The sequence below is a fragment of the Convolutriloba macropyga genome, chromosome 7 (assembly GCF_964194025.1).
Source record: "Convolutriloba macropyga chromosome 7, txConMacr16.3, whole genome shotgun sequence".
In the NCBI taxonomy this organism is placed as follows: Eukaryota; Metazoa; Xenacoelomorpha; order Acoela; family Convolutidae; genus Convolutriloba; species Convolutriloba macropyga.
Genome location: NC_134474.1, coordinates 71,524,034 through 71,536,293, shown reverse-complemented (window position 1 = coordinate 71,536,293; position 12,260 = coordinate 71,524,034). Strand labels below are relative to the sequence as shown.

At 35.7% G+C, this 12,260-nt stretch overlaps 1 protein-coding gene across 1 annotated transcript; it reads right to left on the bottom strand.

Annotated features, from left to right (window-relative positions):
- Window positions 1–5,843: 5,843 nt before the first annotated feature.
- Window positions 5,844–7,496, bottom strand: LOC142342505 (uncharacterized). Its single transcript, XM_075393852.1, has 2 exons — window positions 7,224–7,496; window positions 5,844–6,218 (listed from the first exon to the last, which is right to left on the bottom strand). The coding sequence occupies exons 1-2, from the start codon at window positions 7,444–7,446 to the stop codon at window positions 5,929–5,931; spliced, it is 513 nt and encodes a 170-aa protein (XP_075249967.1). The 5' UTR covers window positions 7,447–7,496; the 3' UTR covers window positions 5,844–5,928.
- Window positions 7,497–12,260: the final 4,764 nt, after the last annotated feature.

The window sequence follows — 12,260 nt, the reverse complement described above, 5'->3', positions numbered from 1 at the left end:
GATTTCTGAACAAAGTATTAATTCATTTGTGGCAAGACGTCGCTCATTAAGCTGATCATGAAAAATTCTTAATGGTTTTTATCAAGAGAAACACTTATTAAATTAGGATGTTTTTATATATATATATATATGTATATAAAGATGTATATATATATATATATATATATATATATATATATATATATACATTTATATACATATATATATATAAATAAATCTGTACACATATTTGTATATATTATATATATATATATATATATATATACATTGTATATATATATATATATATATATATATATACAAATAACTTTATATATGTATATATATATATATATATATTATTTGTCTGTTTATATATATATATATATATATATACAAAAAATACATGTACATATGTATATATATATACAAATATATTTATAGATATATTTATGTATATATATATATATATATATGAAAACATTATATATATATATATATATATATATATATATATATATACATATATTTATATATATATATATATATATATATATATATGTATTATATATAGATATACATATATATATATAAATATATATATATATGTATTTATATATACAAAGGAATGTCTCTGGTCAGACTTTTTAAACCGATTCGTTCTCATAAGACCATCTTCAGACCGTGGCCCAGACTCAAACTCAGACCATTGCCCAGACCATAATCAGACTATGATCAGACCCCACTGCGCTCGAAACCTTTATGGTCAGACCCAGTTGTGCTTTGAGCCATATATGATCAGAACGAAGCGCGCTCGAAACCGGTTCTGATGAGACTCAAAAGCACTCTGAGGAAGTTTTTACCTATGAACCAACCTCTTAATTTTGCTATAATATATTCATTTCATAAAAACTGATCTTTGCAGTGTTTAATTCATCTGAGGAAAAAACAATTATAAAGCTATTGCAAAAAGAAAATGAAACCCAACTGTTGAGAACAAATTTTATTTAGTATACCGTTTAGTGTTTTTTTCTGACTCAATGGATGAGTTTAGACGGCTTTCTATAAGAAACATCGTGGTCTCCAGTTGATCCAAATTTCCTAAGGGGACCGGCCTTTGCTATCAGCTGGACACTTTTTTCTGATCAGAGTTATCGGACTTAAGATAAGTCTCTGATTAGAACGCTGATTTATTGTTGCCTCTTGGCAGATAACACATATCTCAGTAAAAAAAAACAAAAAATTGAAAAAAATAAGGCGCTCGAAATAGTCCTGATCGGACCCAACTGCGTTCGAAAACATTTCTGATCAGACCCAACTGCGTTCGAAAACATTTCTGATCAGTCCCAATTGCGCTCGAATCGTTTATGATCAGACTCAAGTGAGCTCGAATACACCTATGATCAGACCTTTCAGAACAAATTGACCTCTGACCAGACCAACTCCAGACCATGGTCAAGACTGTAGTGCGCTCGAAATTCCGTCCAGACCCTGTAATTTCGGTCTGGGAACACACGGGTGTGCGCTCAATTGGGTCTGATCATAAAACAATTTGGGTCTGCATCTCAACCTTGGGGGGGGGGGGCTCGGACCATCAAAGGAACCCGAATTTTGTTCTCCCATTTGGGTATCAAAACAACTCTGTGTATTGGGCTGTTCGGGGGTTCTAGTTCGGCTGAAATCTGATGAAAATAGCCGAAACCCCATTAAAATGACCTCATCCGACTCCCCCCCCCGGTTGCTCGTTGATTATTTTGGATGACTGTGGGGTGCTGTACGAGCACCCCTGGAAAGTTGCTAAAAATTAATCCCGAAGGCAATCATGACACATGACAAAAGTTTTTGAAATTCTAAATTTTTACTCGAAGATTTTTGGAGAGTTAGTTTTGACTTGGGAGTTAACTTGCAAGGGGTACCGTAGACTTGGCCAAGACTTGCCAGACTTGCAAGAATTGTATTATAAGGCTTGCTCACTAATGAAATACAAAACAGAACTTGGATTTTTACTTATGTAGTACTTGTGTGTGATAAACTCGTAATCTAAAGACAATAAGCAGATTTCGTAGTAGTAATCGGGCGTTAAAGTAATTTTTCAGGGCTTAGTTATGCAGCTGTTGGTATCCCGTACTTAACTCTAAGGGAAGTTCAGTACTGACTTAGAATCCAACTCAGGTCACATTTTGCACTGATTTTGTCTGATTCAGAGCTGATTCAGTGATTTTCTCTAATTATCTTCTGATTCAGAAGAATACTGATTATTTTCTATGAGTTTAGCTCAGTTTTAGAGAATTTCAGAAATCACTTCACAGTTGGTTCTGATTTCCTTCTGAATCAGTACTGAAGCTTGAATTTTTTCTGAAATTGTTCTGAATCAGTACTGATTGTCACTGAACCTTAGGTACGCGATAGCTACAAGAACTCATTATAAGTAGTTGACATTCACTATATGCAGTAAATGCAAGTTATGAGGGTATGAGGGCATAATTTCTATATTTTATCGAAACGTGTCTCTGGAAGTTACACTTCTTTAAACCCAATCACTATAACCATCCCCCTTTTAAGCCCCCCCCCATGCTGCCGTATTTATTTCATGATGAGTGTGTCTTCTAAACTTGAACGGTGCACATACAGTACAGAAAACTTGACGCCTGGTTTATGTTATAAATTGATGCTTCCTTGGATTAAAAATGTTTAAATATTCAAACTAATTATCAATGAAAATTCAAAAAATTTGCAAAATTTTCTTGGAAATTTCCATCTCATAAGATTAGTTAACCTTGTGCTGGCAGCTCTATTAATCGCATTGAGAATTTTTAGACTGAGCAAAACCTTTCAACTCTAAAATCTTCGGGTATTCTTATGAGAAATGCCAGCAGGTCAATTTCAAGAGAAAAAGGTGAAATGCTACAAATGTGGATTTAGGCTCGTCATGAGAAACAGGTCATGCCCTCTGGAAAAAGACCGTAGAGGCAAAACGTACATTTGGGCTACCCGACGGAACTCAAATTTAGGGAGGACCGGAAACAGACTAGAGCCAGCCTAAAATCAAGCCTACAGATTTTATGTCAGCAATGAATTTTTCATTTTCAAACAATTGAATGGCAAAAATCATTCCCGGGTCGAGGTTTGGCGGTGAATTTTTGCAAAAAAAAAAATGCGGTGAAAAAAATTCACCGCGTATTTCTTACATCTTTTTTGCGGTGAATGCGGTGAATCGCGGTGAATTATTTACTTTCACCGCGTTTTCAGTATTCATACAAAAAAGAATCTTGCCTACCCGGGTTTGAAACTCGGACCTCCTGCTTGCTTTCAACTGCTTATTCCACTGCACCAACTGTCCCTTACTTGCTGGATATTTCTAGTGAATTCAAATCAGATTGAGTAAACGTTGGAAAGCAAATGCGGTGAATTTTTGTAAGAAATGCGGTGAATTTTCGTAAGAAATGCGGTAAAATGCGGTGAATTATCTTTTTTCACCGCATTCACCGCTTTCACCGCATTTCTTACATTAATTTGCAACAAAAGTCGATGCGGTGAATTTTTGTAAGAATTGCGGTGAATTTTTGTAAGAAATGTGGTGAAATATTTATTGTCACCGCATTCACCGCAATCATCGTATTTCTTACAAAAATTCACCGCATTCACCGCATTTCTTACAAAAATTTACCCAAAACCTCGACCTGGGTTTTAAAACTAATGAAAAGAATTAAAGCTAATAAAAATAATTGGAATTATAGTTTCTCGACACTCCTCAAACAATTTATCCCTTAATGACAATAAAAGCAGTCAGTTAGCAACTTAGAAATAGACATAAGATAACTTTGTTCATTGCAGTAAAGATTATACGCTCTTTGATCTAGACTAAAGTAAAGATTTAAATCAGCTATGAATTTTTCCCAATGACAAATAATTGAAGAGCAAGATTTCTTTTAAAGGCTTTCTTTTATATACAAAAATACAGTCAATTAGTGACTTAAAATTAAATAAAAAAGCGCATTGAAGTCTATTCAGAACGAAGCATAGATTTTTTTTAAAAAAGAACGACGTCGACCTCAAATGTTTATCTTCCAAAAATTCATAATGTTTATCTTCCAAAAATTCATAAATCAATTCGCATTTATGCAAATCATACACATTTTCTGCTTTTATTCCAAAGCGTCGGAAAATAGTTTCCATTCACAAGCAGTGAAATGTAATTTAGATCATCTGCTAAATTACAGTTCTAAACTGAAAGATACAACTCTGGTAATAATAATTATTATTCATTCTAATAGAACATACAAAAGGGGGTATTGGTGGAGCATCTTTTTTGACTCGAAGAGGAGTAATGGTTGACCGTCTGTTTACCGGTAATTTTGTTGGGTTGTATTTGAAACAAATATGAAAACAAAATGCATGAAAACAAATTGTTTGGGTCAAATTGCTGAAGAGCTGAGAAAAAAGATATATATATATATATATATATATATAGAGAGAGAGAGAGAGAGAGAGAGATTAGTTTTCTGTTCATGCTAAATTTTTGAGAGAGAGAGCGAGAAAAGTAATTGTGAAAAAATTTTCGTTAAGCGAGCGAATTTTTTTGATCACCTGCGGCATTTTTAAAGCAGCTTTTAAAGTTTAAACTCCATTTTTTCCGTCTTAGGTGTTTAAATTTTGCCCAAACTAGTAATGGTCCGTTCAAACGCTTTTTTGACCATATATATGAAGCCATGATGTTTTCGGTTCAATTGTGGGCAATTTTTACCAATACACCATGTTAAACGCTTTTTTGGCCAATTTTGTATTTTTCAACATTTTACAAAATTTGGGGACTTCTGTGGTTCAAATTACTTGTTATAGTGTATTTGGTTGGTTTTTCATACAATTGTTTCTGATTTTGAGTTGTTTATTTAAGATAATTGAGAAAATTTGATCAAATTTTGGCCGATTTTATTCTGTTTCTTAACTTTTTTAAATGTTTTTGCTCGTTTTAAGCTTCTCGCAGTAGTTTTTCGCGTTCGATATTCGGCTTTCTACTAATTTATAGGTTTTGCTTCTAAAAAGTGCTATTGCACTTTTCACTGAAATAGAAATTTCTTATTTTTTTCGAGTTTTTCGTTCTCTGCTAATTTATTGTTTAATAAGTTTTTGCAAGGTGCTGGGTATTTACGTACCTGAGCAGAAGCAGTAATAGAATTTTTGGACAAATATTTGATGCGAAATAGCATTTTAGCATTTAGAGAAAATTTTGCTCTTTTGTTTTGTCGAAAATATTTTCTTTATTTTCCTTCAATTCTTTTTCTTTTGCTGTATCATCTCTGTATAATTTATTTGGTCGCTTATTCTGTCAATTGGCAGTCGATTGCTGAATAAGAATAAGTTGTGTCAAAAGGTTTTTGAAAGTAGTTGTTTTGCCGCATTTTTATATAAAATTTTTTTATCAGATTCTTCATCTGTTTTGTTTTCAGTTATTTTTCCACTGTAAATTTGCCTGTTTTTGTTTTAAATTGACTATCATAACTATTAGGATGTTCATTTTGCTAGTTTGGGTAGTCAGTTTCTACTCCGAGTCGTTTCCGGAAGTCTTCATGCTATGTTTTTTATTGGTATGTTTTCAACAATCACTTTTATTTTAGCAACAAACTTGATTTCAGAATGGTGAGAGCAATGGAAATCACTCAATATGAAGAATGACGCTTGATAAAGTCACCTGAGAAGTCACCGACTGTTCTAGAACAAATGCGCAAAATTGGTCAAGCAAAAAATTTGGATAAAAAGATACCAACAGGTTTGCAATAATCACTTTAAGCTTCTTTCGAGAGCAGTTTACAAGTTATTGAGTAAGAAGTTTGCAGATTTTTTTGATAGACTCTACAAAAGTTATAATATAGGTATAGAAGATATAAATTTGAGTTTTAGCATATTTGCTCATTATTGTTGTCACTTGCTTTTTTCAGATATTTGCATTTGTCAGACTCGAGAATTGTCATAACTGAGGTTATAAATGTCATCATTATTTATGCTGGTTGAGTGGCGCCGGGGTGTCTTTTCAAGAGCTATTCCACTGTCATTGGACACTTTTCGGGCAGTCGAACTCGGGTTAGTGTTCTGACTACTCCGTCTCACACTGCTTCCCGACCCTTTCCTCGGCTGAGTTATGAAAGTTGTCGTGCCCAGCGATTGACCGTTGCCACCATTTTGATTGGAACTCCTGTGATCAGTTGTAATGGAAGCACTTCGTGGGTTGTCCAGGCGACTACCTTGAAATAGAAACCCAATTTCTTCTATACTTTCTTTATAGAAGCTCTTTATAGAATCCTATCAATTATATGAGACAATTTTGAGCTCAAATTAAACACATCAGAAGAACAAATTAATCAGAAGTGGGTCTGGTCAGAGGACATTTTTAGAGCAAAAAAGTCTGAGCAGGGTATTTCGTGAGCATTAATGCCTTGACAATAGCCTAAATTGAGTCTGATCATAGGTCACTTTGGTCTGGTATAGTCTCATCAGAGTTTACTTCTAAAGAACGTCTAGTGCACGAAAATAGAGGAAACGAACGCCTAGTCAGGAGTCAACAAGATCGAGGGCCCTCAATTTGAGTGGAGAACTTGTGAAGTTCGAATATTCACTAAGCGATATTTTTGGTATGGCATGCAGTACAATGAGAAGCTATCCAGTAGATCACACAAGGACGGACATAAGCAATGTTCGGTATGTTTGTAAGATATTGTCGACAGTTCCATAAAATACATGCTATATTTATAACAAAACCGGCAGATTGCCGGAAAAAAGTCAAGGGCGTAAAAGCCACTCGAAAAATCAAGCGGTCATGCGAAAATTTTGCTTAAAAAAGACACACGTTTACAATAATTGCTTCTCTACGAGAGCAATTAAACAGAAAAATAGAAAATCGATGTCAAAATGCCGCTAGCAAGAACAAAAAACCACTGTCAAGAAATGTAAATTTGATTCTAACGAAAAACTAGGCCTAGAATGAACAGTGAATGAATTGGGAAAAATTTCCGATCAAAAAAATTGAAAAATCAGTAAAAAGCAAAGTGAAATTGCCGCATGTGAACAAAAAATCACAAGCAAGAAAGCGAATTTTTGTTCAAAGACCGTTTTCTCACTCTACTTTAAAATTAGAGCGAAACCATTTCACACCCCAATACAATTCAAATTCTTTGAATTGTAAAAAAAAGGAGAGCGCCTAAATAATAGCCGTTTAAGAGGCTGACAGGGGCTATTAAAAATCAACATACCTGCTTTTGGCTTCCCTGTTGACCTTGTATCGCCGTGCATTGTTGGCATTGTCTCTGATGAGTTTGATCGAGGTAGAGAAAATTTGGGTGGTCCATACTTGACCTTTCTGTTGCTCGTTTTCAATGTTTCGTTGAAATTTGGGTTGTAAAGGAAGTCATGGAATGTGCGTGCACCGTAGGAACCCGAAGATATTTCTCCGGTTGAGAAGTCTGGTCGTCTCATTCTGTCTTGCGAGGAATTGAATGCCACTCTTGTCTTTGGAACACTTAGTCTGTTATCAACTGTTTCCTTTTAACTGCAAAAAGCGTTTGTTTTCTTATGCCTGTGTGGGCAAAGTTAAGTGTGATTTTGATTTCATATTAGATTGTGCAGCCTGTTAATTAAATGCCATTCCCAGGTTGAGTTCCCAGACCGAAGTAACCTGCGATCAGACGAAAATCGAGCACAGGTCTCCTTGTTTCCAGACAGCAGACCAAAGCTAGAGGGCCTGTGAATCGGTTCAAGCTCACGGTGGTCTAGACAATGGTCTGTTATGAGTCTGAACAGAGGCCATTTCGGTCTGGAATGGTCTGAGCAGAGGTCAATTTGAAAGTTATCTTTTCTAATTTTTTGTAATGGGTAAGTGGTGTTGGTTCTGCACACTTTGGGTAAGTTAGGGTAAAGTCAGGTAATAATCCGATCAGAAATTGGTTTAGTATGGGACCTAAACCTGGGATTATAATTGCGTATAAATCTTCTTTATATATGCTTATAATCTACCGCGGTGAAAATGGAAAGGAAACAGTTCCTTCTATTCAAGTATGAATGATAGTTGGGGTTATTGTTCTGTTGCGGTGAAGGAGTCCTTCCCCCTCCCCCTCCCCCTCTCCCTGCCCCTGTTCTGTGTGAGTGGGCGGGGGATGACAGTTGGGCTATTTGAGAAGGGGACATTCTCACTCTGGGAGTGGGAGAAACCTCCTCTCGACTACTGTCTTCAACGTCATGTAAAGAGACTAACGAAGACCTGTGAAACATCTTGTTACTGCGTCCATGTGATTAGAAATTGAAAAAAAAAATTCTAACACAGCTAAACCATGAAAATTGAATGTTTGTTCTTCATGTATAGTTTAAGTGATTCTGCTTGAAGTCACAGAAAAAGTCTTATAGAGAAGGTCCATTTATTTAGAACCGGGAAGCGGTGTAAGATGCAAGACCAAATTTGCTAGTTTTGAAGTCTGGCCCTGCAAGTTCTATTTTTCTTTTTAAAAAATGCACTTTTTTGTTTCAACTATCCTTCATTTGAAGTATGTGCTATATACGCTTATGCAACATCGCTATATGCTACACAGATAACAATTTCTGTGATAAGGTTCACCAAGACTTAAAAAAAGTTAGTATAAGTCTCCAAATAAAATTACATTTGATTTAGATTATGCTGCCTGCTGCTCAACTTAATAATGGGGTTAAATTCGATCTTGAACATTTAGCCACCTAATTGTTCCACATACCTGAGAGGATCTTGAGAGTTCTGTCTGTAGAGAAAACTCTGAACAACATACTCCCTCTGATCTGGGGACTTCTTCCCCACCCCCACCCCAGACTTTTTCCTCTTAAGACTCTTTGACCTCCTCCTGCTACTCCTTCGTCGAGTTGGCCTATGTTGGGTTGGTTGTGCTGAGTCAGTTACTGAAAAATTTCCTCTCCTGTTATCTTGATTACCTGCAGTTATGGAATGATCAGATTTTGAAAGCGTATCGTCTTCTTCCTGGATTTTCTTAACCACCGATACTCGGGGCGTTTTATTTGGATCCTTATCGTCCAGTTCGATGTTAGTATCTGGTCTGTCCCACACACTCGTGCGCTTGCTCCGTTCGTTCAGATAGGAAAAACTACCTTTTTCTCGCATCTCTCTCGGGTTCCATAAGCTGTGAGTGCTAGGGTACTGGTTCAGAACCTCCATACTAGGTCTGGTAGTCCAGCTTTTGCCTGCGCTAGGTTTCAAGCTATTAGACCTGGACGTCGGACCAGAATCTACTTTGGTTTTGCTCTGGATTGTGGCCGAACTTCGTCTTGGCTGATTTGGCGTTGGAGATCTGTTTTGCGTTGGTCTGTTTGTGGTGCCTTGGCTACTCTTTTTCACTATAAAGTAGGAATCGGAGGGTCTTTTTGTGGCGTCTATGATGATTGTGGGTCTAGATTGTGACTCGCTTCTTCTTCTTTCCACAGTTGAGTTGCCCGTTTTAAACTCCTGAGATGTTCGTGTGCTAGACGATGACGTGGTCTTTACTGTATCTGAGTTCTTGATAGGCTGTGACTTTTGGAGTAATCTGAACAAACTCTATTATTTATTTTTTTATTGATCTGAGCCACCAAATTCATTTGGGGATGGTAACTTGAATTTTTTTCCTAAGTAACGCAGCTCTCAGTTTGTAATCTGTGCTTGTACATTTATGATTATTACGATTATTCAAAAACCTATAATTAAAGCCAATTTTTTTCCGCAGAGGAAATAAAATTTTGGTTCAGAGTTTCTCAAATTAAACCACACAATTAATCTCAATCTAGAGCCAAAAAAGTAGATGAACAAACTAATTAAAAACCATCAAAAGTTGACTCGGAATCACATCCAATTCTCATCCGCGTTCCCGAGAAAAATATCTGAACTAGGTACTAAATAGAGGAAAACAGAAGAAAATCCATCGAATAAAGTTATTTCAAAACATCGTTTGTTTTGCCATTTTTTGTCAACTTGGTGCCTAAACAACTGTCCCACCTCAAAGATGAAAATTTTTAACATAACAGATTAATGTCGGGTTAATTGCTCTCAACGGCGACTGGCGAGCGATTGGCATCGGTACTATTCGGCTGGGTCTAAGGGGGGTAAGAAGGGGGAGGATTGAGGGGGTTAAATTTTTAACATTAAGAACTGCCCTAAAAGTCATTAAATGGTCTCCCACAAAACAGTTTTGGAGCGAATTGCAAAATTCGAGATTAGTAAGGCTCGAAGCTCTGAGAGCTGCTCAGCCAAAAATTCCCTCCGGCTTTTACATGTTCACACGGTTTTTGAGGAAAAAAAGCTAAAAGGGGCAGACGAAAAAACGGTCGAGTGAAAAACTGCATTAAAAAGATCACAGGACTAGTATAATTGCTACAAACTTTGTTTGAGATCGAATATTCAGGCAACTATTTCTTTTCCATTGCTTGAAAAAGAGATCTGAAAGAAAAACTGATCATGTAATAGTAATCAATACCAGAAAAACAGGGTTGGAATTAAATATATAAACGAAAAACTGGTACGTACACTAAGGCGCAATACTGCTAACTATAGACAAAATCAACAAAAAATAAGAAAAGCTGTCAAAGACAGTCAATTTTGTTGTCTTAGCTATATTTTGGCGTTCATTTTCTTAGAACCACCCTTCACATCATTCACATCATAAAAAAGGTCCGCAAGATAGTTTCTGTTAAACGCATACTTGGGGACTAGTGAGCTGAAAGGCTCTAAGAGAACTTAAAGCTCACTGGGCGCTATCTCTTTACCTTCTTTGCATAAAAAATTGCATGGAAAAGACCATCATGTATTATAATTTCTATAATTTTCGTTTGCGAGCAATTAACAATGATTCGCTAAAGATACTATCTTAATCATTGATAATAAGACAAATCTACTATAATTCGCTAATGAGGGTAAAAGACGATGAAATCACGCCGCATATTAGTAGCTGATGTGATGCATCAACAAAAAAGTTAAGGAAAGGGAGAAAGATAGAGAGAGAGAGAGCGAGAGAGAGAGAGAGAGAGAGAAAGAGAGAGCTGAAGTGTCAGGGATAAAACAAGAACAAAAAAGAGAAGGAAAGAAATCCCAACAGACAGAGAGAGAAAATGAAATGTTCTCCATGATGGGATTTGACTCTGCAACTTCTAGTTTTCTAGCCTTGTTAGTAATCAAGTCATATAGAAAAATTAAGTTTCGCAAAAAAAGCTTAAACAATTGTGTCAATGGAATTCTGTCATGTAATACGTCTGCAAGATATAAAATGTTTCGTGGGCCAGTAATGATCATTCAACTCAGAAAAGGTCAAAAAAATTTCAAAAATTTGAAAATTTAACTTAAAAATTAACTTGAAATTATCTTCAAAGCCAATTCATTGAATCAGGAGACCAGCCAGTATCCTTATTTCAAGCCCTAAAAGGTTTCACTGGCTCCTAAAGATTTGTGACTTTGTAACATTATAATAACTTTGCGAAAATTTGGAACAAAAATTTTAACAAAATAATGCAAACACTCGATAACCTTTAAAATAGTGATAACCATTGAATTAACTCTAGAAACTACGCAGCAGTTTTTTATCAAATCGTGGAAGACGTCCCTGTGCCCCAGTTGCCGGGGAAAAAATCAGTAGAAAATCAGAATAAAACTTGGAATAAAATTGCAAACACTCTTATAACTGTTTATAAAGTCTTGAAAAAACAATCAATTATGTCTAGAAACCCTGCACTAATCTATTATCAAACCCTAGAGGAGTTCGGTTGGCTGTTGGGGCTGGTCCGTTTCACAATTGTACCAACAGCCCCTTGGCTGAGTTATTAAAGTTGTTGTGTTCAGTGATTGACTAATGCCACAATTTCAATTGGATCTCTTATGATCACTGATCATGAAAGCACTTTGTGGTGTGACCAGCCGCCTATTTTTCAATGGAAACCTATTTCTTTTTTTCTTTTGTCATCAAGTATATGAATCTTATCAATTGTATCAGTGAAAATTTTGGGCTCAAATGAGTCATATCAGAAGAACAAATTGAAAAACATCTGTCTGCTGGTCCATCGTTGTTTTAGCAGGCAAAAGAATTGTGAAAAGAAAAAATACTAAGCAAAAAAAGAATAAAACTGTCAACAACATTTTAGTTTTGTTTTAGAAACTAATGTTATGAGCTAGAAAACTGCTGGTCCCATAACCTGTTCGGTTATGAAATTCGATTAGTGGAATAACAAAAACGTTTTTACTAAGTATGAAAATTGTATTCTAAAAGTGAGAGAATAACAAAAATGATAGTTTA

Bases quoted from the DNA above. Each gene is read 5' to 3' on its own strand.
- LOC142342505 (XM_075393852.1), bottom strand. From the start codon at position 7,446: ATGAGACGACCAGACTTCTCAACCGGAGAAATATCTTCGGGTTCCTAC. The intron at 6,219-7,223 runs GTATGTTGATTT...TTCTATTTCAAG, and splicing joins AACAGGGAAGCCAAAAGCAG to GTAGTCGCCTGGACAACCCA.